The 25,168-nt window shown below is 44.1% G+C and overlaps 1 protein-coding gene across 2 annotated transcripts in view; it reads right to left on the bottom strand.

The window, feature by feature from the left end:
- Positions 1-25,168, bottom strand: part of LOC129696145 (RNA-binding Raly-like protein) — a 772,459-nt gene that overhangs the window by 85,376 nt on the left and 661,915 nt on the right. For both annotated transcript variants that reach the window (XM_055633661.1, XM_055633662.1), the window contains one exon: positions 2,989-3,039. In XM_055633661.1, coding sequence (XP_055489636.1) covers positions 2,989-3,039 — 51 coding nt within the window. The remainder of the gene's footprint in view (positions 1-2,988; positions 3,040-25,168) is intronic.

Raw genomic sequence — 25,168 nt, 5'->3', positions numbered from 1 at the left:
TTCCCCAACATCGGGAACAATCTTCCTGCATCTAGCCTGTCCAACCCCTTAAGAATTTTGTATGTTTCTATAAGATCCCCCCTCAATCTTCTAAATTCTAGCGAGTACAAGCCGAGTCTATCCAGTCTTTCTTCATATGAAAGTCCTGACATCCCAGGAATCAGTCTGGTGAACCTTCTCTGTACTCCCTCTATGGCAAGAATGTATTTCCTCAGATTAGGAGACCAAAACTGTACGCAATACTCCGGGTGTGGTCTCACCAAGACCCTGTACAACTGCAGTAGAACCTCCCTGCTCCACCTTCTGAGTAAAGAAGCTCCTCCTTATCTCCTTTCTAAAGGTATGTCCTTTTATATTGAGTTCCTTGTTTCTACAAGTCTCATGTACATTATGCTTTCATATCTTGTTCTGCAATTATTGGCCCAACATAACTTTGTATACATTACATGATGTCTCTGCACCATCATCTTATTGGTGTCGCCAGCATGTACTAAATTGTCCACATAAAACATCACAAGGAATCCAATAATTGAATCAATAACTCCAATCTTTACAATGATGCATCATATTTGATACCACTACTGGATGGCATTAATTCATTTGCAAACTCTACTTTTTAAAGCTCTCCACTTTTACCCTTGGCATTGGTTTTTCACACTGCATTTACATTGTCATCTTAGAAGTTATGAAGATATTTTCTCTGACTTCTGACCTTAGAGTTAGAACTGCTGCCTTACAGCGCCGGAGGCCATGGTTCAATCCTGACTACGGGTGCTGTCTGTATGAAGTTAGCACATTCTCCTTGCGACTGTGTGGGTTTTCTCTAGGTGCTCCGGTTTCCATCCACATTTCAAAGACATGCAGGTTTGTGGGTTTATTTGTCCTGAGTGTGTAGGATAGTAATAGTGTTCGTTGGTTGGTGTGGCCTCGGTGGGCCGAAGGGCCTGTTTCCATGCTGTATCCCTAACATTACTCTATTTATATGACTGCTGCAAACTAACCCAATACACTCAATTATAAGGTAGAATGCTGGTTAATACGCAAAGAGGACACAAAGTGCTGGAGTAATTCAGTAGATTAGGCAGCATATGTGGAGAACAGGGAAAGCTGATGTTTTAGGTCATCCATGTTCTCCATAGACGTTGCTGGTCCTGCTGAGTTATCCCAGCACTTTGTGAAACTCAAATATAAAGGACGGGAGACACAAGATTCTGCATATGCTGCAATCTTGAGGGGAAAAAAACTAAGTACTTGAGGAACTCAAACTCCGTCAAGCACAGATATTGTGGGCTGAAGGGCCTGTTCTTGTACTGTACTGTTCTATGTTCTACCTCAAATGGTCAGGCAGCATCAGTGGAGGGAAATGGACAGACAACATTTTTAATAGACACAAAATGCTGGAGTAACTCAACGTGGCAGGCAGTGTCTCTGAAGCGCCTGTCCCACTGAGTTACTCCAGCAGTTTATATCTATCTTTGGTATAAACCAGCATCTGCAGTTCCTTCCTACACAAACAACATTTTGGGTTGGGACTCTCCTTCGACTAACATATTTCTAAAAGGATTTTGTTCAGTTCTACTTAATTTTACTGGCTGGACAAAACAATGAATGACTCTGTTGAAAGATGAACTGCATAATTTTGCCATCTTTATGAATTGACATGGTACTTTTTATTGTCAGTGATTTTTCAGTCATTCTTGAAGGGCTTGGTTGCTCTTCAACTGGCAATGTCAGCATAGACTTGTGTATTGATTATTTAGTTTAGTTTAGTTTAGAGATACAGAGTGGAAACAGGCCCTTTGGCCTCCCCGAGTCCGCACCGACCAGCAATCCCTGCACACTGACACTATCCAACTAGGGACAGTATACATTTATACCAAGCCAATTAACTTACAAAATGAAGCTGTACAGAGAATGTATCATGTCAACATATATTCGGCACCTGAAAAAAGGTACCACTGTATTGTACCTACTTCTAATAAATAAAATTAAAAAAATTAAAAAACCGTACAAATGTGCACGTCTTGGAAATGTGAGAGGAAACCGAAGATCTCGGAGAGAACCCACACAGGTCACGGGGAGAACGTGCAAACTCTGTAAAGACAGCCCCCATGGTCAGGATCGAAGTTGGGGCTTTGGCGCTGTTAGGGGCCTGTCCCACTTAGGCGATATTTCAGCGGACTGCCGGCGACTGCCGCTTCCTTCACCAGCCGGTTATGCAGGTGGGGGACAGGGCAAGCGGGGGGACCACTGTCTAAAAAATTCACGCGGTGCAAAGCTAAGGTGAAACAGACACACACCACGATAAACTGTGCTTTAGTCTCTGTAAAAAGACGGCTAAAGCACAGTGTACGGTAAGTCCTTTAAAAGGGGGGGAGATGTCGGGGGGTGGGGGAGAGGGTGGAGAAGGGGGGAGAAGGAGTGGAGACAACTTTTAAGAAGCCAGAGATACACGGCTGTGAAGCTCGGCGGACATTTAACATTACCGGTCGGTTATCCTTGGTTCTGAAAACTACTGCTTACCTATTTTTCCCCCAATGAGCCAATGAAATTCACCAGTCAGCACCGGCTACAACCTACGAGAACTTCCGAGAACCTTGGACCTCCTGGCAATCCATTAGGACCTTCTGGCGACCCACCTACGGCTCGAGAATTCTCGCTACTCTCCATGGCGGTTTCATTTCTAATTTTTCAACATGTTGAAAAATTCTCGGCGACCATAATGAGGCCGCGACTAGTTCCCAGAATGCGGGAACTCCTCACGGCCATGAAGGCGACTCCCCGGCAACCACCCACGAACATGTGGCGACTGCATAGTCTCCTGCAGTCGCCTAAAAAGTTGCCTAAGTGGGACAGGCCCATTAGGCAGCAAGTCTACTGCTGTGCCACCAAGCCACCTCCAAATTATTGTTCAATTAGAAATTCATAACATACAAAGCAATTGCAATAATGAAATATTTTGCACTGAAGATGAGTAAAAATACATACCGACTGTAGAAATCATCTCTGTAATAATCGTAGTCAAAGTCATAACCACTCCTGAAAAAGGGAAAATAAGCTTTAATATTATGCCGCAGAATAACAAGTTCTACTTTTCCACTCTAGAAGATATAGATGTACTTTGGATTATTTCAGATTATATTCAAACCAATGCGAGATAACAGTATGCTGAAACATGAGTGGCAACAGTAACAGATGTAATAAGGAAGGGACAAAGGCAGCAGAAAATGTCAGGAACATGCATCCTCATGGGCCTGTCCCACTTAGGCGATTTTTCAGCGGACTGCCAGAGACTGTCAGAGTGGAACACACACACACAAACACATCGTTTCCTTCACCAGCCCGTTATGCAGGCAGGGGACAGGGCAAGCGGGGGGAGCTGTGTCTAAAAAATGAACACGGTGCAAAGCCAAGGTGAAACAGAACAGGAAGGTTGGCGCTGTAAAAAGATGGCGAATGCAGAGTGCACGGTAAGTTCTTTAAAAGGGGGGGGGGAAGGGGGGAGAAGGGGGTAGTGGAACCAACTTTTAAGAAGCCAGAGATACACGGCTGTGAAGCTCGGCGCATATTTAATGTTACCGGTCGATTCTCCTTGGTTCTGAAAACCACTGCTTACGTTTTTTTCCCCAATGAGCCAATGAAATTCACTGGTCAGCACCGGCTACAACCTACAAGAACCTACGAGAACCTTCAACCTCCTGGCAACCCACTAGGACCACCTGGCGACCCACCTACGGCACGAGAATTCTCGCTACTCTCCATGACGGCTTCATTCTAGTCACCCATAATTTTTCAACATGTTGAAAAATTCACGGTGACCAAAATGAGGCCGCGACTAGTACCCAGAATGCAGAAACTCCTCACGACCTTGAAGGCGACTCCCCGGCAACCACCCGCGAACATGTGGCGACTGCAGTCGCCTAAAAAGTCAGACCATTTTTACATTTACCAAACCAATTAACCTAAGTGGGACAGGCCCATCAGGCAACTTCCATAGTGCTCTATATTTTCCAATTCGTGTAAAACACCTCAGCTTGATCAAATGTTTATCTTGCACAATTTTTTTTAAATTCCTTTTAATTATCAGTTATCATTTATTGAAGTGCAATATAAATATTGTACTCAATAGTCAAAAACTGAAGCATTTTGCTAAACAACCTGGCATCATGTTTCCACACAAACAATGTGGGCCGAAGTTCCTGTGTTGTACTGTTCTATTAAAGTGTACTCTGTTTTCAGAGCAGGTTGCTCCATGACTTATCCTGTCAACATAGAAGCAAAAAGAAAAGACGCAAAGCGCTGGAGTAACTCAGCGGGTCAGGAGAATATGGATGGTTGACGTTTCAGGTCGGGACACTAAGCAAATATTTTTCACTGTTTTCGATGTGAGCGTTCATTTAATCCATGCTATCTGGTTAATGTACAAGAGCTAAACTCATCTTTGCATGGAACCCATGTCCCATTGTGCAGGTCTACAGAGACTGTTGGAGATTTTAGTTTAGTTTAGTTTAGAGATACAGCGCGGAAACAGGCCCTTTGGCCCACCGGGACCACGCCGGCCAGCGATCCCTGCACATTAACACTATCCTGCACCCACTAGGGACAATTTTTTTACATTTACCAATCCAATTAAGGTACAAACCTGTACGTTTTTGGAGTGTGGGAGGAAACCAAAGATCTCGGAGAAAACCCATGCAGGTCACGGGGAGAACGTACAAACTCCATACAGACAGCATCCGTAGTCAGGATCGAACCTGGGTCTCCGGCATTACATTCGCCGTATGGCAGCAACTCTACTGCTGCGCCACCATGACTGCCCTAAATCTAGATCTAGTCATACAATCATTCAGCATGGAAACAGGCCATTTCAGCCCAACTTGCCCACCACAACAACCAACATGCCCCATCTACACTAGTCCCACCTGCCTGCGTTTGCCTCATATCCTCCATTATTTCTAGATAGATAGACAGATAGATAGAGATAGATATAGTGATAGATAGAGATAGTGATAGATAGAGATAGAGATAGAGATGGAAATAGATAGATAGGTAGAGATAGGTAGATAGATAGGTAGATAGATAGGTAGATAGATAGGTAGATAGATAGGTAGGTAGATAGATAGATAGATAGATAGATAGATAGATAGATAGATAGATAGATAGATAGACAGACAGACAGACAGGCAGACAGACAGACAAATAGGAATAAAATCTTCAGTATAAACCATAATCTGCAGTTCGTTCCTGCACACTGAATATTATTTTCTCTTTCAAGAGTTTATCTGATTCATTTTGAAGGCTGAAGCATGTCTCTGTTACTTATTCTCCCTGTTTCCACCGGGTGCACACATTTGATGCCCTCTTTCACAAAATGGATGCACAGCGCAGGGAGATGCAGTTATTGGAGCGTTTTGCTTGAACAACTTATTTTCTAAACAACAGCCATGGCAGGCGGATGTAAGCAGAAACCATTGCCCCATGAAGGCAAAAGACATAAACACATCCGAGTTATCTGCTTATAATAACTTCAATATATTTGTACGGGATTGCACAGAAATAGCACTGAACCAAATAACAAACTTATATGTTTGTGGAATCTTAAACGACCTGGCTTTAAAAAAAGAGAAAATAAATGGCAATCAGCTTGTGGTGCAGATATAAATCCAATATGAATGCCTTAAGGAACCCATAATAAGTGTTCATTAGGTGTGATGATGTTATAATTCACTAAAAATCATTCTGTCTGTTTTCTTTTATGAGGAACAGCTTATTAACAGTTGAATAAGTTAGGTCTTTATTCTCTGGAGCGCAGAAGGTTAAGGGGGGACTTGATAGAGGTCTTTAAAATGATGAGAGGGATAGACACAGTTGATGTGGATCAGCTTTTCCCTTTGAGAATAGGGAAGATTCAAACAAGAGGACATGACTTCAGAATTAAGGGACAGACGTTTAGGGGCAACATGAGGGGGAACTTCTTTACTCAGAGAGTGGTAGCGGTGTGGAATGAGCTTCCAGTGGAAGTGGTGGAGGCAGGTTCGTAGGTATCATTTAAAAATAAATTGGATACGCATATGGATGAGAAGGGAATGGAGGGTTATGGTATGAGTGCAGGCAGGTGGGACTAAGGGAAAAAAAAGTTTGGCACGGACTTGTAGGGCCGAGATGGCCTGTTTCCGTGCTGTAATTGTTATATGGTTATATGGTTATATTATATTATCAATCATTCCAAACCCTTGCTGCAATGCACCAAATATTTTTATTGATCTCCAGAATCAAAGAATTTTCAGAATACCTTTAATTTTCTTAAGTTTCCCTGTGTTCCAGTTCTACACATGTGTCTTTTTTACTTTCTGCTTGGGTGTTATGTTTTCCACACAAATTTAAGGTTATCCACACAACTGGTTATATTAAGGGCCTGTCCCACTTGGGCGACCTAATCCGCAAGTTCTGGCGAGTTTGCCCTCGACTCATACTCGCAGCATGGTCGACACGAGGTCCTAGGAGGTCTTCGTAACTCTCCTTCATGCTCGAGAGTGTTCTCCGCATACTCGAGGCCTCAGTTAGGGCGCGGCGGTTTTTTCGATATGTTAGAAAAATGCCCGCGAGTAAAAAAAGGTCGCCATTAAAAAAAATCGATACTTCTTTTACTCGTAGGTTTAGTCGTAGTAGGTCGTAGTAGATCGGCATGTTAGCCGTAGGTAATCGAGGGTAGTCGAAGGTAGTCGTAGATAGTTTTCATCATAGTCGAAGGGAGGTCGAAGGAGATCGAAGGAGGTCGTCTTCACTCTCCACTATTCGGTGTCTAATTTTCCTGAAGTTAGTCGTAGCTAGTCGTAGCTAGTCGAAGCTGGTCTTCAACATAGTCGAAGGAGTCGAAGGAGGTCGAAGGAGGTCTTCAACATGTCATTTTTTCAAATTCTTCTAAACTCGCCAATTAGGTCGCCCAAGTGGGACAGCCACTTTAGGTGTAGAAAGGCAATGCAGATGCTGGTTTACATCGAATATAGACACAAAATCCTGAAGTAACTCAGTGGGACAGGCAGCATCTCTGGAGAGAAGGGATGGGTGATGTTTCAGGTTGAGATATTTCGGCAGACTGAAGAAGGGTCTCGTCCCGAAATGTCACCCATTCCTTTTCTACAGAGATGCTGCCTGTCCTGCTGAGTTACTCCAGCATGTTGTGTCTATCTTTGGTTACATTTGGGAATCTTTGCATATCTTCCTGCACTGCCGACATCTGCAGAGACTTTCAAATTAGTGTGTTTAAATTTCTTCAGGCTGCCAATATGGATTTATCATCAAAGGAATCTACAGCAATCCCTGCCTCAAAATGGGAGCCAGCTTCATCAGAGACCCACACCACATTGGCCATGCTCTCAGTTCACTCCTGCCTTTGGGAAGAAGTATAGGAGATTCTGTACTGTACTGTAGGTGGAGGCACAGTGGCGCAGCCTTACATAGCAAGCGACCCGAGTTCAATCCCGACTACGGGTGCTATCCGTATGGAGTTTGTCCGCTTCCCCCTGTGACCGCATGGGTTTTCTCTGGGTGCTCCGGTTTCCTCCCACTCTCCAAAGACGTACAGGTTTGTAGGTTGATTGGCTTTGGTAAAAATTGTAAATTGTCTCTAATGTGTAGAATAGTGCTAGTGGACGACATTGTGGTGCAGCAATAGAGTTTACGGCACCGGAGTCCCGGGTTCGATCCTGACTACTGGTGCTGTCTGTATGGAGTTTGTACATTCTACCCGTGACCTGCGTTGGTTTTCTCCGAGATCTTCGGTTTCCTCCCACACTCCAAATACGTAGAGGTTTGTAGGTTAATTGTCTTGGTGTAAATGTAAAATTGTTCCCAGTGTGTGTTAATGTGCAGGGATCGTCGCGCAGCATGGACTCGTTGGGCCGAAGGGCCTGTTACCGCCCTGTATCTCTAAAACTAAACTAAACTAAAGATGATCGTTGGTCGGTGTGGTCTCGGTCGATCAAAGGGCTTGTTTCTGCTCTGTATCTTTAAAGTCTAAAGTCTCTAGAGAGAACTGTAATATCCAGGTTCAGGAGCAGCTTCTTGTCAACAACCACCAGGCTATTAAACACTACAATCTCCAATTAAGCTCCGAACAACAGACTTGGGGGCATTGTATTTGGCTTTGCACTATTATTGTTTCTTTGCTTTTTTTGTGTATTGAACCTCTTTTTGTGGTTTATTGTGTGTTTACAGAGTATTATGTTTACATATCCGTGTGAAAGGTTTGTTGTAAAAATGTCATTGTTCCATTTCGTGACATATGACAATAAAACACTCTTGACTTGTATAAGCTCAGAAACTTGGAAATATACATTTGAGCTTAAAGGACACAAAATTCTGGCGTAACTCAGCAGATCAAGCAGCATCTCTGGAGAACATGAATAGGTGATGTTTCGGGTTGAAATGTCACTAATAAATGTTCGCCGGAGATGCTGCCTGACCTGCTGAGTTACTCCAGCATTCTGTGTCCGTTTGTGCATTAACCAGCATCTGCAGTTCTTTGCTTCAACATTTAGTCCAATTTAGTTTAGTTTAGTTTAGCTTAGAGATACAGAGCAGAAACAGGCCCTTCGGCCCAACGAGTCCGCACCGACCAGTGATCCTTGTACATTAACACTATCCTACACACACTGGGGACAATTTACATTTATAACAAGCCAATTTACCTACAAACCTGTATGTCTTTGGAGTGTGGGAGGTGACGGGGGGAACATACAAACTCCGTACAGACAGCACCCGTGGCCAGGATCGAACCCCGGACCCGGCGACCTGACGCTGTAAGGCAGCAACTCTACCGCTACGCCACCGTACCGCATTAATTTGACCTTATTAGTTTACAAGCCAACTGAAATTTCTCAACAAACATTCATAGTTATGGTACGTGGAAAGGAACTGCAAATACTTTTATACAGAAGATAGGCACAAAGCGGTGGAGTAACTCAGTGGGTCAGGCAGCATCTCTGGAGATAAAGGATGCCTTTTCTCCAGAGATGCTGCCTGACCCGCTGAGTTACTCCACCACTTTGTGTCTATCATGATTATAGTATGTTCTCCTTTCAAGGTATACCATTATCCTTAGCCACAATACTGTGAATCTGTGGAATTCTTTGCCTCAAAAGGCTACGGATGTTTTTAAGGCAGAGATAGATAGATTCTTGATTAGTACAGGTGTCAGGGGTGATGGGGAGAAGGCAGGGGAATAAGATTAGGAGAAAGAGATAGATCAGCCATGATTGAATGGCATACTAGACTTGATGGGCCAAATAGCCTAATTCTACCCCTATCACTTATGACCTTAGCCATAATCTTAGTTCCATCTAACTTCTCAAAATGTTTAGCCACTATTCCAATAATGTCACCACAACAGATGTTAGAGTAGCAGGTTTATAATCTTCTCATCTTTTTTTAATTTAAGCAGTTAAATGACAACTCCAATTGTAATTGATTTATAAATAAACCAATTAAGATGGATGGAATGAACTTGCGTAGTTGATTGAACAATAAAAAGTGATGCAAGGAGATATAACCTTGCATAAATATGTAGGAGGATAAAAACCTATCCGACAAAGGTGATATGAGATTGTACAAATTTCCTCAGAGGTTTCTATAGGCACCAGATGAGTAAAGATAACCACAGTATTTTGAAAGGGAAATGATTCAAGGTTTCTGGTCACCCAAATACCCACTTTGTTGCAAACATAGCAACAGAGATGCTGAAAATTACACCACAAAGGACACTCCAAAGCAGGAGCGGAACTCACTATCAAAACATGGAGGGGACGGGGGACACAATTTTTTGGCGGTCACGCGCGCATGCGCACACTCACACACGTGCGCGAGGCTTCGGAGGCTCAATCCAGCGCTAAATGCAGCTCAACTGCCTGTCTCACCGGGTTAACCTGCAGCCCTGTCTGGACTGCGGGATAACAGCACTGCTTCTCTGCGCTGGCCATATTTCCCGCAAGCCCAGGCGGGTTAAACTGGCGGAGATGTCGCCCACCTCTCAAAACATGGGGGGGACGTGTCCCCCTCTGCCCACCCCCCCCCCCCCCCCCCTCGGGTTTTCCGCCCTTGCTCCAAAGATGCACATGTTTTGTAGGTTAATTGGCTTGGTGAATGTAAAAATTGTCCCTAGGATTGTGTTGATTGGCGATCGCGGGGATCGCTGGTCGTTGCGGACCCGGTGGGCCGAAGGGCCTTTTTCCGTGCTGTATCTCTAATCTGAACTAAACTATACCAAACAAAGAACTGCAGATGCTGATTAATACACAAAAGGACACAAAGTGATGGAGTAACTCAGCAGGTCGGGCGGCATCTCTGGAGAACATGGAGCAGTGGCGTTTCGAGTTGAGACCTTTCTTCAGAAATGATTCAGTCTGAAGAAGGGTCTCAACCCAAAATGTCACCAATCCATGTTCTCCAGAGATGCTGCCTGACTTGTTGAATCACTCCAGCACTTTGTGTCCTTTTGTATATTAACCAGCATCTGCGGCCCCTTGTTTCGAACAGAAATAGCTCACAGACAAGCCGTCCCACAGGACATTTTCATGAGTAAGGTACTGACAATTCATAATGGAAATAGATAACGCTGTAAATACATGCCTGGACCAGAATAAATGGGTTCATCATTTTAAAGTGCTCATATTTCATTGAATTATGTGACAATATACTTTCAGACCAGAAATGATTCCAACAGAATCAATATAAATCGGTAGGCCCCATAATTGTGCGTAAAATTCATTTTATTTCATTCAGTTTCAACTACCAGAAAAAAATGTGGCTAAAATACAATGCATTAATACGATATGAGGTAGTCATAGTCGCTACCTCAAAAAGGCTGGCAGCATCATCAAGGACCCACACCATGCTGGCCACACACTCATCTCCCAGCTAGCTTCAGGTAGAAGGTACAGGAGCCTGAAGACTGCAACGTCCAGGTTCAGAAATAGCTGCTTCCCCAATGCCATCAGGCTATTAAACTCAACTGAGACAAATCTCTGAACGTTAATAGGCCATTATCTGCTTATTTGCACTTTATCTGCTTATTTATTGATGTGTGTATATATTTATATAATGGTATATGGACTCACTGATATGTTCTGTATTCATGCCTATTATATTCTGTTGTGCTGAAGCAAAGCAAGAATTTCATTGTCCTATCTGGGACACATGACAATAAACTCTCTTGACTTGACTTGAAATGAAAGTTGCTTTACGTATGTTTAGATAAGGTGGCATCATGATTATGTTACTAGTATATAAGAAGGCAGCCTGAATGATGCAAGGATAAGAGTTTGAATCCCAGTAGATTCATATAGTACTACACTGCATGGAAACAGGCCCTTTGGCTCAACCTGTCCATGCTGACCACGATGTCCCATCTAAGCTAATCTCACCTGCCTTTGGCCCATATGCTTCTCAACCTATGGGAGGCACAGTGGCGCAGTGGTAGAGTTGCTGCCTTACAGCGCCAGAGACCCAGGGTTGATCCTGACTGTGGGAGTTGTCTGTATGGAGTTTGTACGTTCTCCCTGTGAAGCCATCTCTTGTCTTATTGAGTAACCACCTAACATAAGCAAACATTCCCTTTCAACCAATGTCTTAGAATCTTCTGTCAGTGTCCCAGAATCTTCTCACAATAGTCACCTTGGTAATTTTACTCTAGTTTTAGTTTAATTTAGAGATAAATCGTGGAAACAGGCTGTTCAGCCCACCGAGTCTGCACCGACCACAAATCAACTGTACAATAGTACTATCCCACACACTAGGGACAACTTACAGAAACGAATTAATCTACAAATCTCTAGGTCTTTGGAGTGTGGGATGAAACCAGAACATCCGGAGAAAACCTACACGGTCACGGGAAGAATGTACAAACTCTGTACAGACAGCACCCGTGGTCAGGATTGAACCGGGATCTCTGGCGCTGTAAGGTAGCAACTCTACCGCTGTGCCACCGTGCTGCCCTAAAATTGTTCACAGCTCCAAAAATATTGAGGCAGTCCATACTCACTCACAGCAAAACCTGGTTAATGTACAGGAAGGGTCTACAAGTGGCCAGCAATAGTTGTGTGGAAAGACAGTAGCCATCAATAAAGAGACAAACACATCTTCTTGATAGTCAAAGATGTTTCCATCAACAAAGCTATTACTGTCTCTACATTTAACTGGACATGCCACATTTATTATTAATGTTTAATGTTTTATGTGTCATTCCTAACTATCACTGTACATCACGTTGTCACTTGTGGGCGGAGCACCAAGGCGAAATTCCTTGTATGTGAATACTTGGCCAATAAACGTATACATTCGGCTAGGAGGGTAAATGACAAAAAAGACACAAAGTGCTGGAATAACTCAACAGGTCAGGCAGCATCTCTGGAGAAGATGGATAGGTGATGTTTCGGGTCAAGACCCCTCTCCTGTTATTCCAGCAGTTTATGTCTTTTTCATTTGTAAACCAGCATGCAGTTCTTTGTTTCTATTTCTGGAGAAAATCGCAAAACATTTGTGGTGAGTAACGTTTCTCGATTTCCTAAAATTTAGTGCAAGTTTAGTTTACTTTAGAGATACAGTACGAAAACAGACGCTTCGGCCCACCGAGTCCGTGACGACCAGACATCCCCGCTACACCAGCACACACTACACACTCGGGACAATTTGCAATTTGTACCAAAGCCAATTAACCTTCAAACCTGTACGCCGTTGGAGTGTGGGAGGAAAGCGGAGCATCGGGGGGAAATCCACACGGTCACAGGGAGAATGTACAAACTCCGTTCAGCCAACGCACGCAGTCAGGATCAAACCCAGGTCTTTGGCTCTGTAAGGCAGTGACTCTACCGCTGCGCCACCGTGCCGCCCAGTCATTGACAAGACAAGTTACAGAAGTGTGGAATGTTTTATTTCTGCCTGGATAAGCACTGCTCTAACTATATTTAAAAAAACGTAACATTACACAGGAACTTCAGTCTACCCAGTGACTGCAGTGTACATCTTCTACAACATGCACTGCAACAACTTGCACTGAGCTGCCTTACAGTACTAGAGACCCGGGCTCGATCCTGACCATGGGTGCTATCTGTATGGAATTTGTACGTTCTCTCTGTGACCGCGTGCGTTTTCTCTGGTTTCCTCCCATGATACAAAGACGTGCAGGTTAAGTGGCTTCGGTAAAGATTATAAATTGTACCTAGTTTGTAGGATAGTGCTAGTGTTTGTAGGATGGTGCTGGTGCTAGTGATTGATTGTTGGTATACTCAGTGGGCGGAAGGGCTTGTTTTCGCGTTGTATCTCTAAACTAAACTAAACTAAACTAAACTAAACTCACCGACTTGCTTGCAAGCTCCTATTAAACTGGCAACCTCAAATCAATTACAGCACAGGACCTCCTCTGCATCTCCTCCTATTTATATTTAAATATTATACTTGTTTGTCTAAATTTTCATCGTTAATATTAACATTGATAAATAATCCACTTCTTCCTGCGTTTACACATAGCTATTATGGTTTGAGAATATTGGTCACAAGTTCATGCTTTGAGAATATATGTAAACGCATGGACTATCCCAACATTTGCAAATATGCAATGTATTTAATATATACACACTTCCACTGCATAATTCCATAATTATTAAAGGAATTACAGTTGAGTAAAATTTCTTGTGCCCAAATCTTCAAGTAATTCCAAGGTCGTAAACTAGGAATGGAGGAAGGAACAGCAACGTCAGACATCACTTTCAGACTAAATAACAGTTCTGGTTCTTTCAATAATGCAAATGCAATCAATGTAACATTAGCATAAAAATATATTTGCCACAATTTTCATTCATTTCATAAATTCTTTGACTTTATAAATTCAAGTCCGCATGTTTCCATTTATAAAGATATGCTGAAATCAATTTCCAGAGATAAGTGATGGTTCAGGAATCATGGCTGAGACATTAAGCACTATATAGGAATATTCAACGCCAACCAGCAAATGTCGAAAAAAATCAATTTTTAGTTCATATCTTGGACTCGGATACCATTTAAAAATTGTAAATAGCGATTGACTAATCATTTGATGGCAGGTGCACGGATATATTTTTAGAAATCCTCAGTATAAGCATCCTGCATTTTGAAAATTCTGCTGCACTTGCATCTCATTACACCTAATGCAAAATCTGCACACTTTGTTTAGTTTAGTTTAGTTTAGTTTAGAGAAACAGGCCCTTCGGCCCACCGAGTCCGCGCTGACCAGCGATTCCCGCACACTAGCAGTATCCTACACACTGGGGACAATTTACAATTTTATCGAAGCCAATTAACCTACAAACCTGTTCGTCTTGGGAGTGTGGGAGGAAACCGGGGAAAACCCTCTCAGGTCATGGGGAGAACGTACAAACTCTGCACAGACAGCACCCGTAGTCAGGATCGAACCCGGGTCCCCGGCGCACTAAGGCAGCAACTTTACCGTTGCACCACCGAGCCGCCCCTAACACTCTCTTCAATGTCCTCTTCAATATATGAAGCCAAACGTTTTGTTGCATCCTTTTGAGGAACTACTTCATCTCCACTCTAGGCCTTCCCTGATTGGCGCATATAAAGTCAGGAAATTGAGTTAAGGAAGATATAGACACAAGGAACTGCAGATGCTGGCTTGCAACAAAAAAAAAAAACGCAGTGCTGGAGTAACTCCACAGTTAAGGCAATTTCAAGGCTGGAAGACATGGATACATTGCAGGTTGAGACCATTCTTCAGACTGAATTTCATTGAACAAAAATTGAATTTACATCGATTTTTTAACAAATGGGAATGGTCTGAGTTGCTTCACAGAGCTTTACAACAAAAATGAGATGGTAGAAATTTCAATGGATCTGAATAGAATTTCATGGGTGCACTTAAAATACCAAAATACCGAAAAAGAATAAATTATGGTTAACAATTGGAGAGTATTTATCAAATACCAAAGTGTACAAGTTCATTAGTTTATTTCTATTTCATGTGATTGGATAGATATTAAATCATGGTTTATTGTCATTTGTCCCAAACAGAACACTGAAATTCTGACTTGCTCAACACAACAATCAGAAGGTGCTGGAGTAACTCAGCGGGACAGGCAACATCTCTGGAGAGAAGGAATGGGTGACATTTTGAGTCAAGATACTCCTTCAGACTGAGAATGAGGAGAGAGGGAGACTAGAGATATGGAAGGGTACAAAGAAGTGGGATCCAAGGAGAGATGGCTGAATGGACAAAAAATTGGCTTCATGGAAGGAAGCAGAGGGTGATGGTGGAAGGTTACTTCTCGGACTGGAGGCCTGTGACTAGTGGTGTTCAAGTTCAAATTCAAGTTCAAGTTACATTTATTGTCACATGCACCAATTGGTGCAGTGCAATTTGAGTTACATAGAAACATAGACAATAGGTGCAGGAGTAGGCCATTCGGCCCTTCGAGCCTGCACCGCCATTCATTATGATCATGGCTGACTCAGTATCCTGTACCTGCCTTCTCTCCATACCATACAGCCATATGAATAAAAATAACACAATACATAATGGAATTTAACATGAACATCCCCACACAGCGGAATCAGCGTCCCCCCACTGTGAGGGAAGGCAACAAAGTTCAGTCATCTTCCTCGTTGTTCACCCGTGGTCAGGGCCTTTGAGCCCTCCGCAGTCGCCGCTACGGTGGCCCGATGTTCAGGCCCTCTCGCCGGGATGATCGCAACTCCGATGTCGGAATGGAAGAACACTCTCAGCTGCTTGGTGTTTGCGAATCGGCCGCTTCTTACCGGAGACCGCACTCCCAAAGTCCACAAGCCGAGCTCCAACACTGGCGACCCTCGGCAAAGGATCCCCGGACTCCGCGATGTTAAAGTCTGCACCACCCGCGGCTAGAAGCTCCGCAAACCACAGCTCCACGATGTTAAAGCAGCAGGCCCAACACTCCGAAGCTTCAAGACGGCGATCCCCGGTAAGGCATCGTCACGCTCCGTGATGGCAAATCAGTGCTGCGCCGCTGCTGAAGCTCTGGTCGGTGTCCGGGAGGAAAGGCCGCACCAATCCAGATGGTAGGCTGCGAGGGAGGGGGGGTGGGAGGGGCGAAGATGCGACTCGGAGAATAGATGCATCCTCGACCATGAAGTGACTGAGAAACGGTTACCCCCTCCCCCCCCCATAAAAATCTCCAAAAACATATTTTTAAACAGACTAAAATTAACAAAAAGAGTGAAATGATAGATTGCTGGCGAGGCTGCCATGCGCAGTGCCACCCGATGCCTCAAGGTTCGGTGCTGGGCCCATTACTGTTTGACATCCATATCAATGATTAGGATGAGAACATATACGCCAAGATTAGCAAGTTTGCAGATGATACAAAAGTGGGTGGTTTTGCAGATAGTGAAAATGTTGGTAAAAATTGCAGCAGGATCTTGATCGATTGGCAGAGGAATGGTTGATGGAATTTAATACAGAGAAATCTGAGCTGTTGCATTTTGGAAAGTCTAACATGGGCAGGACCCACACAGTGAATGGTAGGGCGCAGGTAGATTGGGGGTCAAAAAGGTGTTTGGCACATTGGCCTTCATCAGTCAGAGCATTGAGTATAGATGTTGGGAGGTCATGTTGCAATTGTATAAGACATTGGGGAGGCCGCATTTAGAGTATCATGCTCAGTTCTGGGCACCATGTTATAGGAAAGATGTTGCCAAGCTGGAAAGGGTGCAGCTAAGGTTTACAAGGATGTTTCTAGGGCTAGAGGGTCTGAGCTATAGACGGAGGTTGGGTAGGCTGGGTCTCTATTCTTTGGAGCGCAGGAGGATGAGGGGTGATCTTATTGAGGTACATAAAATCATGGGAGGAATAGATCGGATAGATGCACAGATCCTCTTGCCCAAAGTAGGTGAATCGAGGACCAGAGGACATGGGTTTAAGGTGAAGGGGAAAAGATTTATAAGAAGCTGAGGTGTAACTTTTTCACACCAAGGGTGGTGTGTGTCTGGAACAAGCTGCCAGAGGGGATAATAGATGCAGGGACTATCCCAACATTTAATAGGATATTAACAGGAAACAGTTTGACAGGTATATTGATAGGACAGCTTTGGAAGGATATGGACCAAACGCGGGCAGGTGGGACTAGTGTAGCTGGGACATGTTGGCCGGTGTGGGCAAGTTCGGCCAAAGGGCCTGTGTCCACACTGTATCACCCTGTGACTATGATTCTAAAGAGAATGAAAAGGTGTGAAAAGGACAAATCAAAACAAACGATGTCCTAGGAAATGTAGAATTGTTCATGGTTGGCTGAGGGGAACATAGTACTCTGTAAACAAGATAATAAATGAAAATGATGCTCATATCTATACAGAAAACATTTCAGCTGTTAAAACAATGTACATAAAACACACAAAAACTTCCTGTAACAACGACCATTTAGTTTTGCATCTGGTGTTTAATTTATCTTTCAGTTTTTATCTTTAAGCATTAAGCCATTAAGAAGTACAATGACTTTCCCTGGATCAATTAAACGGTAGTGAATTGGAATTTCCCAAGTTCAAATCTGTGTTGGTATCTGTGTTGAATCTGTGGAATTATTTGCCACAGAAGGCTGTGGAGGCCAAGTCAAAGGATATTTTAAAGGCGGAGATTGACAAATTCTTGATGGTCTCTATGTCTTATATATAAGCCACGTCTCTATACAACTGAAGCATAATATCCTCGCATTTGTCTTCTAACTTATTTGAGATGAAAGTGAACATTCCATTGGTCATTTTATTTACTTTTTGTAGCACAGAAACGTGCAAACTCCGAATAGACAGCGCCCGTAGTTGGGATCAAACCCGGTTCTCCGGTGCTGCAAGCGCTGTAAGGCAGCAACTCTACCGCTGCGCCACAGACATGCTGATGATCAAACAATAAAATAATTTGTATCCAGCTGCTTCTATTAAAGTCCTCCACTCCCAAACTGCAACATTGAAAGTGAAATTAGCCTTCAGCAATAGCACAAAATGGGCTACAGCGAACTGGCAGTCCATTTTACAGGCAGATCATCTCACAGTCTGCCTGATTTTATTTTCTATTAAAGTCAATGGAAAAGACGATCGGGTTGGGAATAAAATAGGATGGCACCTCATTATCACTCACTTTGCACTGCTGCTGCAGATTAAATTTAGCCGCATTCAGTGCATGTGTTTTAAACCTCATTTATTTCTATCGCCACTGATAAATGTATTTAATGTTATAAGAATGTAGTTTGCTTCAATGTTGAATGGCTAAAATACCTACATGAAGATGTCCTTTAGCGGCATATTTTCCCGTCAGATGCCATCTTATCCATTTGACTTTAGTTTAGTTTTGTTTAGATATTCAGCGCGGAAACAGGCCCTTCAGCCCACCAGATCCGCACCGACCAGCCATCCCCGTACACTAGCACTATCCTACACATTAGTAACAATTTACAATTTTTGCCAAAGCCAATTAACCTACAAACTTGTACATCTTTGGAATGTGGGAGGAAACCGGAGATCCCAGAAAAAAACCAACGCAGGTCACAGGAAGAAGGCACAAACTCCATACAGACAACACCCGGAGCCAGGATTGAACCCGGGTCTCTGGCGCCACAAGGCAGCAACTCTACCACTGCGCCACAAGCATTTCTTAAAAAGATATCCACGACATTCTATATTAAGGATGTTGCTAATTGTTCTAAGAATAGACATTAATGGCACTCTTGAAAATTCCGATAGACACGGTGTTTAACATGGTAACCAACCAGAGTAACATGAAGAATGCTGCTGCCCTAAAACACAATGGGTCGAACCATTTAAATTACCACAACGTATCTTAATCTGTCGAATAGTTTACAACATCTATGCAGAGTCCTGATATAATGTGTGAATAATCACTTTATCCACTTCAATGCTGACATTATTTTCCTATGATTTGCTGCCAAGCACAGTACACCAGATGGTCTCTGTGCCTTATATATATGACACGTCTCTATACAACTAAAGCATAATATCCTCTCTTTTGTCTTCCAACTCATTGGAGATAAAGGTGAACATTCCATTAGTCATTTTAATTACTTTTTGTATCACAGAAATAGAAGAAAACGGTAATGTGAAGGATGATGTGCAATTAGCAGCTGCATGTTTAAAGGAAATCGAATTTATTTAAACAATATTGATTGAATACATTCTGTTAAATATATTGGCCACGATATATTCTTTCTCTCCAGAGATGCTTCCTGTCCTGCTGAGTTACTCCAGTATTTTGAGTCTATCTTCGATATAAACCAGCATCTGCAGTTCTTTTCCACACATTGGCCTCTATATATTACATACTAGACTAAGTGGGACCCATTGAGTCCCAGCATCATATGGGATTGCTGGTCCCCCAAAGCAATATTCCACCTCTCCACCAATTCCAATATTGATGGCCAGTGGTGTGTGTGTGTGTGTCTGGAGCACTAGTATGGGTGTTGTGGGCTGAAGGGACTGGTTTCCAGAGGGCTAGTATGGGCATTGTGGGCCGAATGGATTCTTGGGCTGGCGGCTCCGTCGCTCAAGCCTGTTGTGCTGGCAGCTCACTGACTCACGGCAGGTGGGCTGGCAGTTGACTCACGGCTATTCCTTGAAATTCCATTTCAAGCAGGGTGCAAGGCCACCAAATTCAAGTGCCGTCTCAGAATCAGAATCAGAATCAGAATCAGAATCAAATTTATTTGTCATTTGGACCCCTGGAGGTCCAAACGAAATGCCGTTTCTGCAGCCATACATAACACACACAAATAGACCCCAGACACAACATAATTACATTTAACATAAACATCCATCACATAACTGTGATGGAGGCAAATAAACGTGTCTCTCCACTGCACTGCTGACCCCCCCCCCCCCCCCCCCCCCAGCTGTCAGAGTCAAAGTCATGGCCCCCGGCTGGCGATGGCGATTGTCCCGCGGCCATTATAGCCACGCCGGGTGGTGCGAGGTCGCACACCGGGTCTTGATGTTGGAGCCCCCGGTGTGCGCTCGCAAAGTCCGCAGCCATTCCAGCCGCGCGGGGCAGTGGTGGCAGGCCCCGCTCCAGGAGCTCTTCGACCCCGCAACTCGGGCGGGAGGAGTCGCCGCCGCAGAAGCCCCGAAAAGCGGTCTCCCCCTAGGGAGCCGTGGGCTCGGCGCCGTCGTCCACAGACCTGTAGAGAGCCTCCGACTCTCCGGCGGCAGCAGCAACAGCAGCAGCAACAGCAGCAGCAGCAGCAGCACCAGCAGCAGCACCAGCAGCACAGCAGCAGCAGCAGCAACAGCAGCAGCAGCAACAGCAGCAACAGCAGCAGCGCTCCTCCACCGCTCCGGACCCGGCAGCCCCACGACGTTGACGGTGAGTCGGCACCTGAGTCCCCGGCTTCTTCCCGTTGGAGGCCGCTCCTCGTTGCGGCCTCAACGACGACTGAGACCCGACGAGAAAAGGTCGGGTCTCAGTGCAGGGAGAGATTCAAAAAGTTTCCCCCTCCCTCCCACTCAAGCCCCCCCCACCCCCCCACACACACACCCCAACATAAAATAACAAACACTACATGAAAACACAGACAAAAAATAATAAAAACGCGGACAGGCTGCAGAGGCCGCTGCTGGCCAGAGCCGCGCCGCCTACCGTCATACCATTTCAAGCAAGGTACAAGGCCACTAAATACAGCGAGTCGTGACCTCTCCCTCCTCCATCTTGCAGAGACTGAGCCACGCCCACACTTCTGGGTTTTATAGTCCCTCCCACCAGAAGGGGTGTGGTGTTCATGGCATGATTGACAAGAGACAGAATCTCAACATTCTTTAAACACTAATAACTCTTTTATTTGTCATCAATGGGAAAAATCCTCTTGTCCTGCACAGCGGAGGGGGACTCTGAGTAAGATGGCCAAAAATCACAGCTGTAAGTGGCTGCGTTTTTTCTAAAATCAATATACAGAACACCAGGAAATGGTCAAGATCAGACTTTTAGTAATATAGATAGATGCCACAGAAGGATGTGGAGGCCAATTCAATGGATATTTTTAAAGTGGAGATAGTTAGATTCTTGATTAGTACGGATGTCTGGGATTATGGGGAGAAGGCAAGAGAATGGGGTTAAGAGGGAAAGAGAGATCAGCCATGATTGAATGACGGAGTAGACAGGATAGGCCGAATGGATTAAGTCTGTCACTTCTGAACTTACGAATAAGGCCAATATATTTAAAAGAGTTGTGTAGAATGTTTGGTCAGCTTACAACCCAACGGTGCAAAGATTGATTTCTCTAATTGTAAGTGACCCCTGCACTCACTCTCTCCAGTCATCCCACTAGTTCCCCCGTTCGCATCCTTGTAGTCTTTCGTTACCACCTCTTCCACAGCCAACAATGGGCCATTATGGGCTCCACACTTCCTTGCTCATCTTTTGCCAGCCCTGCTTTGTTCTGGCCTTTTCTTACCTCCCTCCACCCCCCCCCCCCCCCCCCCCCCCCCCCCCCCCCCCCCACCCCCCTCTCCCCCCCCCCTCCACTTTCAGTTTGAAGAAAGGTCTCGACCGGGAATGTCACTCTGGGCAAGAGACTCCATGCATCTACCCAATCTATTCCTCTCATGATTCCACTATAACATCACCCCTCATCCTCCTGTGCTCCAAGGAATAGAGTCTCAGCCTACTCAAACTCCCCTAATAGCTCAGACCCTCTAGTCCTGGCAACACCCTCATAAATGTATTTTCTCCAGAGATGCTGTCTGCCACACTCCAGGAGTTGCTCCAGCAGCTTGTGCCTAGCTTCTATTTAAAAGACTTACCTAATACTTATTGAAGATATAAAAATGGCTCTTTGGGATCACATATTTGTGAACCCAACATTATTCAGTCAAACTGATGGACAATAAAAGTCAAAGAGTTGAATTTCCTGTCAGATCTGCAGCCGTGCCTACCTGTACAACCATCCTCAAAATTAATTTCCATTGATACCAATAAGTGAAGAAACATAGGGTGGCATGGTGGTGCAGTGGTAGAGTTGCTGCCTGACAGCACCAGAGACCTGAGTTCAACCCTGACTACGGGTGCTGTCTGTATGGAGATTGTGACCATGTGGGTTTTCTCTGGGTGCTCTGGTTTCCCCGTACACTTCAAAGACCTACAGGTTTATAGGTTCATTGGCTTTGGTAACGACTGTAAATTGTCGCTCGTGTGTAGGATAGAGTTAGTGTACGGGGATTGCTGGTCGGCGTGTACTCAGTCAGCCGAAGGGCCTGTTTCCGTGTTGTATCTTTTAAACTAAACTAAACTAAAAACTGCAGATGCTGGTTAATACACAAAAGGACACAAAGTGGTGTAGTAACTCAACAGGTCAGGCAGCATCTCTGGAGAACATGGATAGGTGACGTTTCGGGTCGAGACCCTTCTTCAGTCTGGGACCAACCACTTTCTGGGCACCCATCATTGCAATGTTTGAAATTAAGTACTTTAACACTTTACAACACTTTATAATATGTGTGCAGAATTGCCAAACCAATGAATAAAGTGACATTGAAAGAACATGAAAATTGATAAAGAATTTATCAAATTCTGAAGAAGGGTCACTAAACCGAAACGTCACCTATTCCTTCATTCCATAGATGCTGCCTCACCCGCTGAGTTTCTCCAGCATTTTTGTCTACCTATGAAAATTGTTAATGTCATTTGCTTTGTTGTTTGGTCAAATTGTAGAGTTTCCTAACACTTTGGCGGTGAGTTATGGGAGACAATAGGCAATAGACAATAGACAATAGGTGCTGGAGTAGGTCATTCGGCCCTTGGAGCCAGCACCGCCATTCAATGTGATCATGGCTGATCATCCCCAATCAGTACCCCGTTCCTGCCTTCTCCCCATATCCCCTGACACCACTAGTTTTAAGAGCCCTATCTAGCTCTCTCTTGAAAGCATCCAGAGAACCTGCCTCCACCGCCCTCTGGGGCAGAGAATTCCTCACATTCACAACTCTCCGTGAGAAAAAGTGTTTCCTCGTCTCCGTTCTAAATGGTTTACTCCTTATTCTTAAACTGTGGCCCCTGGTTCTGGACTCCCCCAACATCGGGAACATGTTTCCTATCTCTAGCGTGTCCAAAACCCTTAACAATCTTATATGTTTCAATGAGATGCCCTCTCATCCTTCTAAACTCCAGAGTGTACAATCCAGAGGAGAAGTTATCACTCAAAAGGTAATTGGAATCATAAGTCACAGATGCCCTGGATTGTAACCAAACTGATGGGGAACAGATCGGGACGCATCACAGCATTATTTGGGAACAGCTCCATCCAAGTCCGCAAGAAATTGTAGAGAATCGTGGACGCAGCCCAGACCATCACACAAACTAACGTCACTTCCATTGACTCCGACTACACTTCGCCCTGCCTCGGCAAGGCCACCAGCATAATCAAGGATGAGCTTCACCTTGGCCACTCCCTCTTTTCACCTCTCCCATCAGGCAAGAGGTACCGAAGTGTGAAAAACGCACACCTCCAGATTCAGGGACAGTTACTTACCAGCTGTTATCAGGTAACTGAACCATCTGATCAACAACTAGAGAGTGGTCCTGAACTACCATGTATCTCACTGGAGACTATCTTTAATTGGATTTTACTGGAATTTATTGCACTAAACATTATTCCCTTTATCATGTATCTGTACACTGCGTGTTGCTCAATTGTAATCATGTATTGCCTTTGCACTGACTGGTTAGCGCGCAACAAAAGCTTTTCACTTTACCTCGGTACACGTGACAATAAACTAAACTAAACTAAACTAAACTGTTCTTACAATCCCGCCTTGAGCAGCTCTCATGAAGCAATGAACAGAGCAGGAGGTGTTTGATAGCCTAGCTTTCATCAGTACAATTCAATGGACACACAATCTGGAAACATATGTCTTGAAGGGCAACCACAATTTGTTTTAGGAATAACTGTTGTGTCCTCTGCATTGTTATTGAGTGCAATGTTGCTCTCTTGATACATCTTTTAACGGATGGCTTCTGCTCTACTCGACAATCTTTGGAAGCATCGTTAACTTGAAATATTTTGACATTTTGTATGTTATGCGGGGAACGGAGGGATGTGAAACTTGTGCAGGCAGATGAGATTTGTTTATCTTGACATCATGTTCGTCACAGACACAGACATCTATATCAACAATTTGGATGAGAATGTGCACGGCATGATTAATAAGTTTGCAGATGACACTAAAATAGATGGTATCGTAAACAGTGAAGACTGTGATCAAAAATTACAGCAGGCCATGTGGGCTGAGGAGGAAAGGCAAATGTAATTGAAGTCAGATAAGTGTGAGATGTTGCATTTTGTGAAGTCAAACCAGTGCAGGACCATCACAAGGAATGGTAGTGGGCTAGGGAGTGTTAAAGAGCAGAGAGATCACACGTGTACACTTCCTGGAAAGTGGCATCACAGTTGGATAGGGTGGCTAATAAGGCCTTTGGCATACTGGCTTTCATTAGTCAGGGAACTGAGTTCGGATTTATGTTATGTGATGTTTGGTGGACTGTGTGGGGTGGGAGGACCCGTTGCTCCTCCCATGCGGCAGGTGGCGCTGCACAAGACAAAGGGAGATGTTTTGTATATAGTTGATCCTGTGTGTGTGTGTGTGTGTGCAGGCATTGTGACTAGTCTTGCTGCCAGTATTGAGTAAAGCATTAAAAACCTCTGTTGTAAATTAAAGACTCTGAAGTTTTGTGCAGACCTAGAAAATGAACACGAAATGTTACAGCTGTGGAGAATGTTGGGAGGTCGTACTTAAAACTGAATTATCTTCAGGTTTGGTCACCCTGCTGTAGGAAAGATGGCGTTATACTGGAAAGAGTGTAGAAGATTTACAGGGATGTAAATTTTGTAAAATCTGTGTGTAGGATGCGAAAGTGGGATAACATAGAACTAAGTGTGAATGGGTGATTGATGGTTGGCGTGGCATTGGTGGGCCGAAGGGCCTGTTTCCATGCTATATTTCTAAAGTAAAATAAAAATATTGTTTTTAAAAATCTGAGGAAATCATGGAAATGAAACTGATTCTTTCAAGGCCAGAGAGAGTTTGTGCTGCTGTAATAAGTAATAATTAGCTTGCTATTAATATCTGGTTAAACCATGCAGAAGACATTGTGACATTG

The sequence above is a fragment of the Leucoraja erinacea genome, chromosome 4 (assembly GCF_028641065.1).
Source record: "Leucoraja erinacea ecotype New England chromosome 4, Leri_hhj_1, whole genome shotgun sequence".
NCBI classification, from domain to species: Eukaryota; Metazoa; Chordata; class Chondrichthyes; order Rajiformes; family Rajidae; genus Leucoraja; species Leucoraja erinaceus.
The sequence above is the reverse complement of the archived record's forward strand: the minus strand, read 5'-3'. Positions and strand labels throughout refer to the sequence as shown.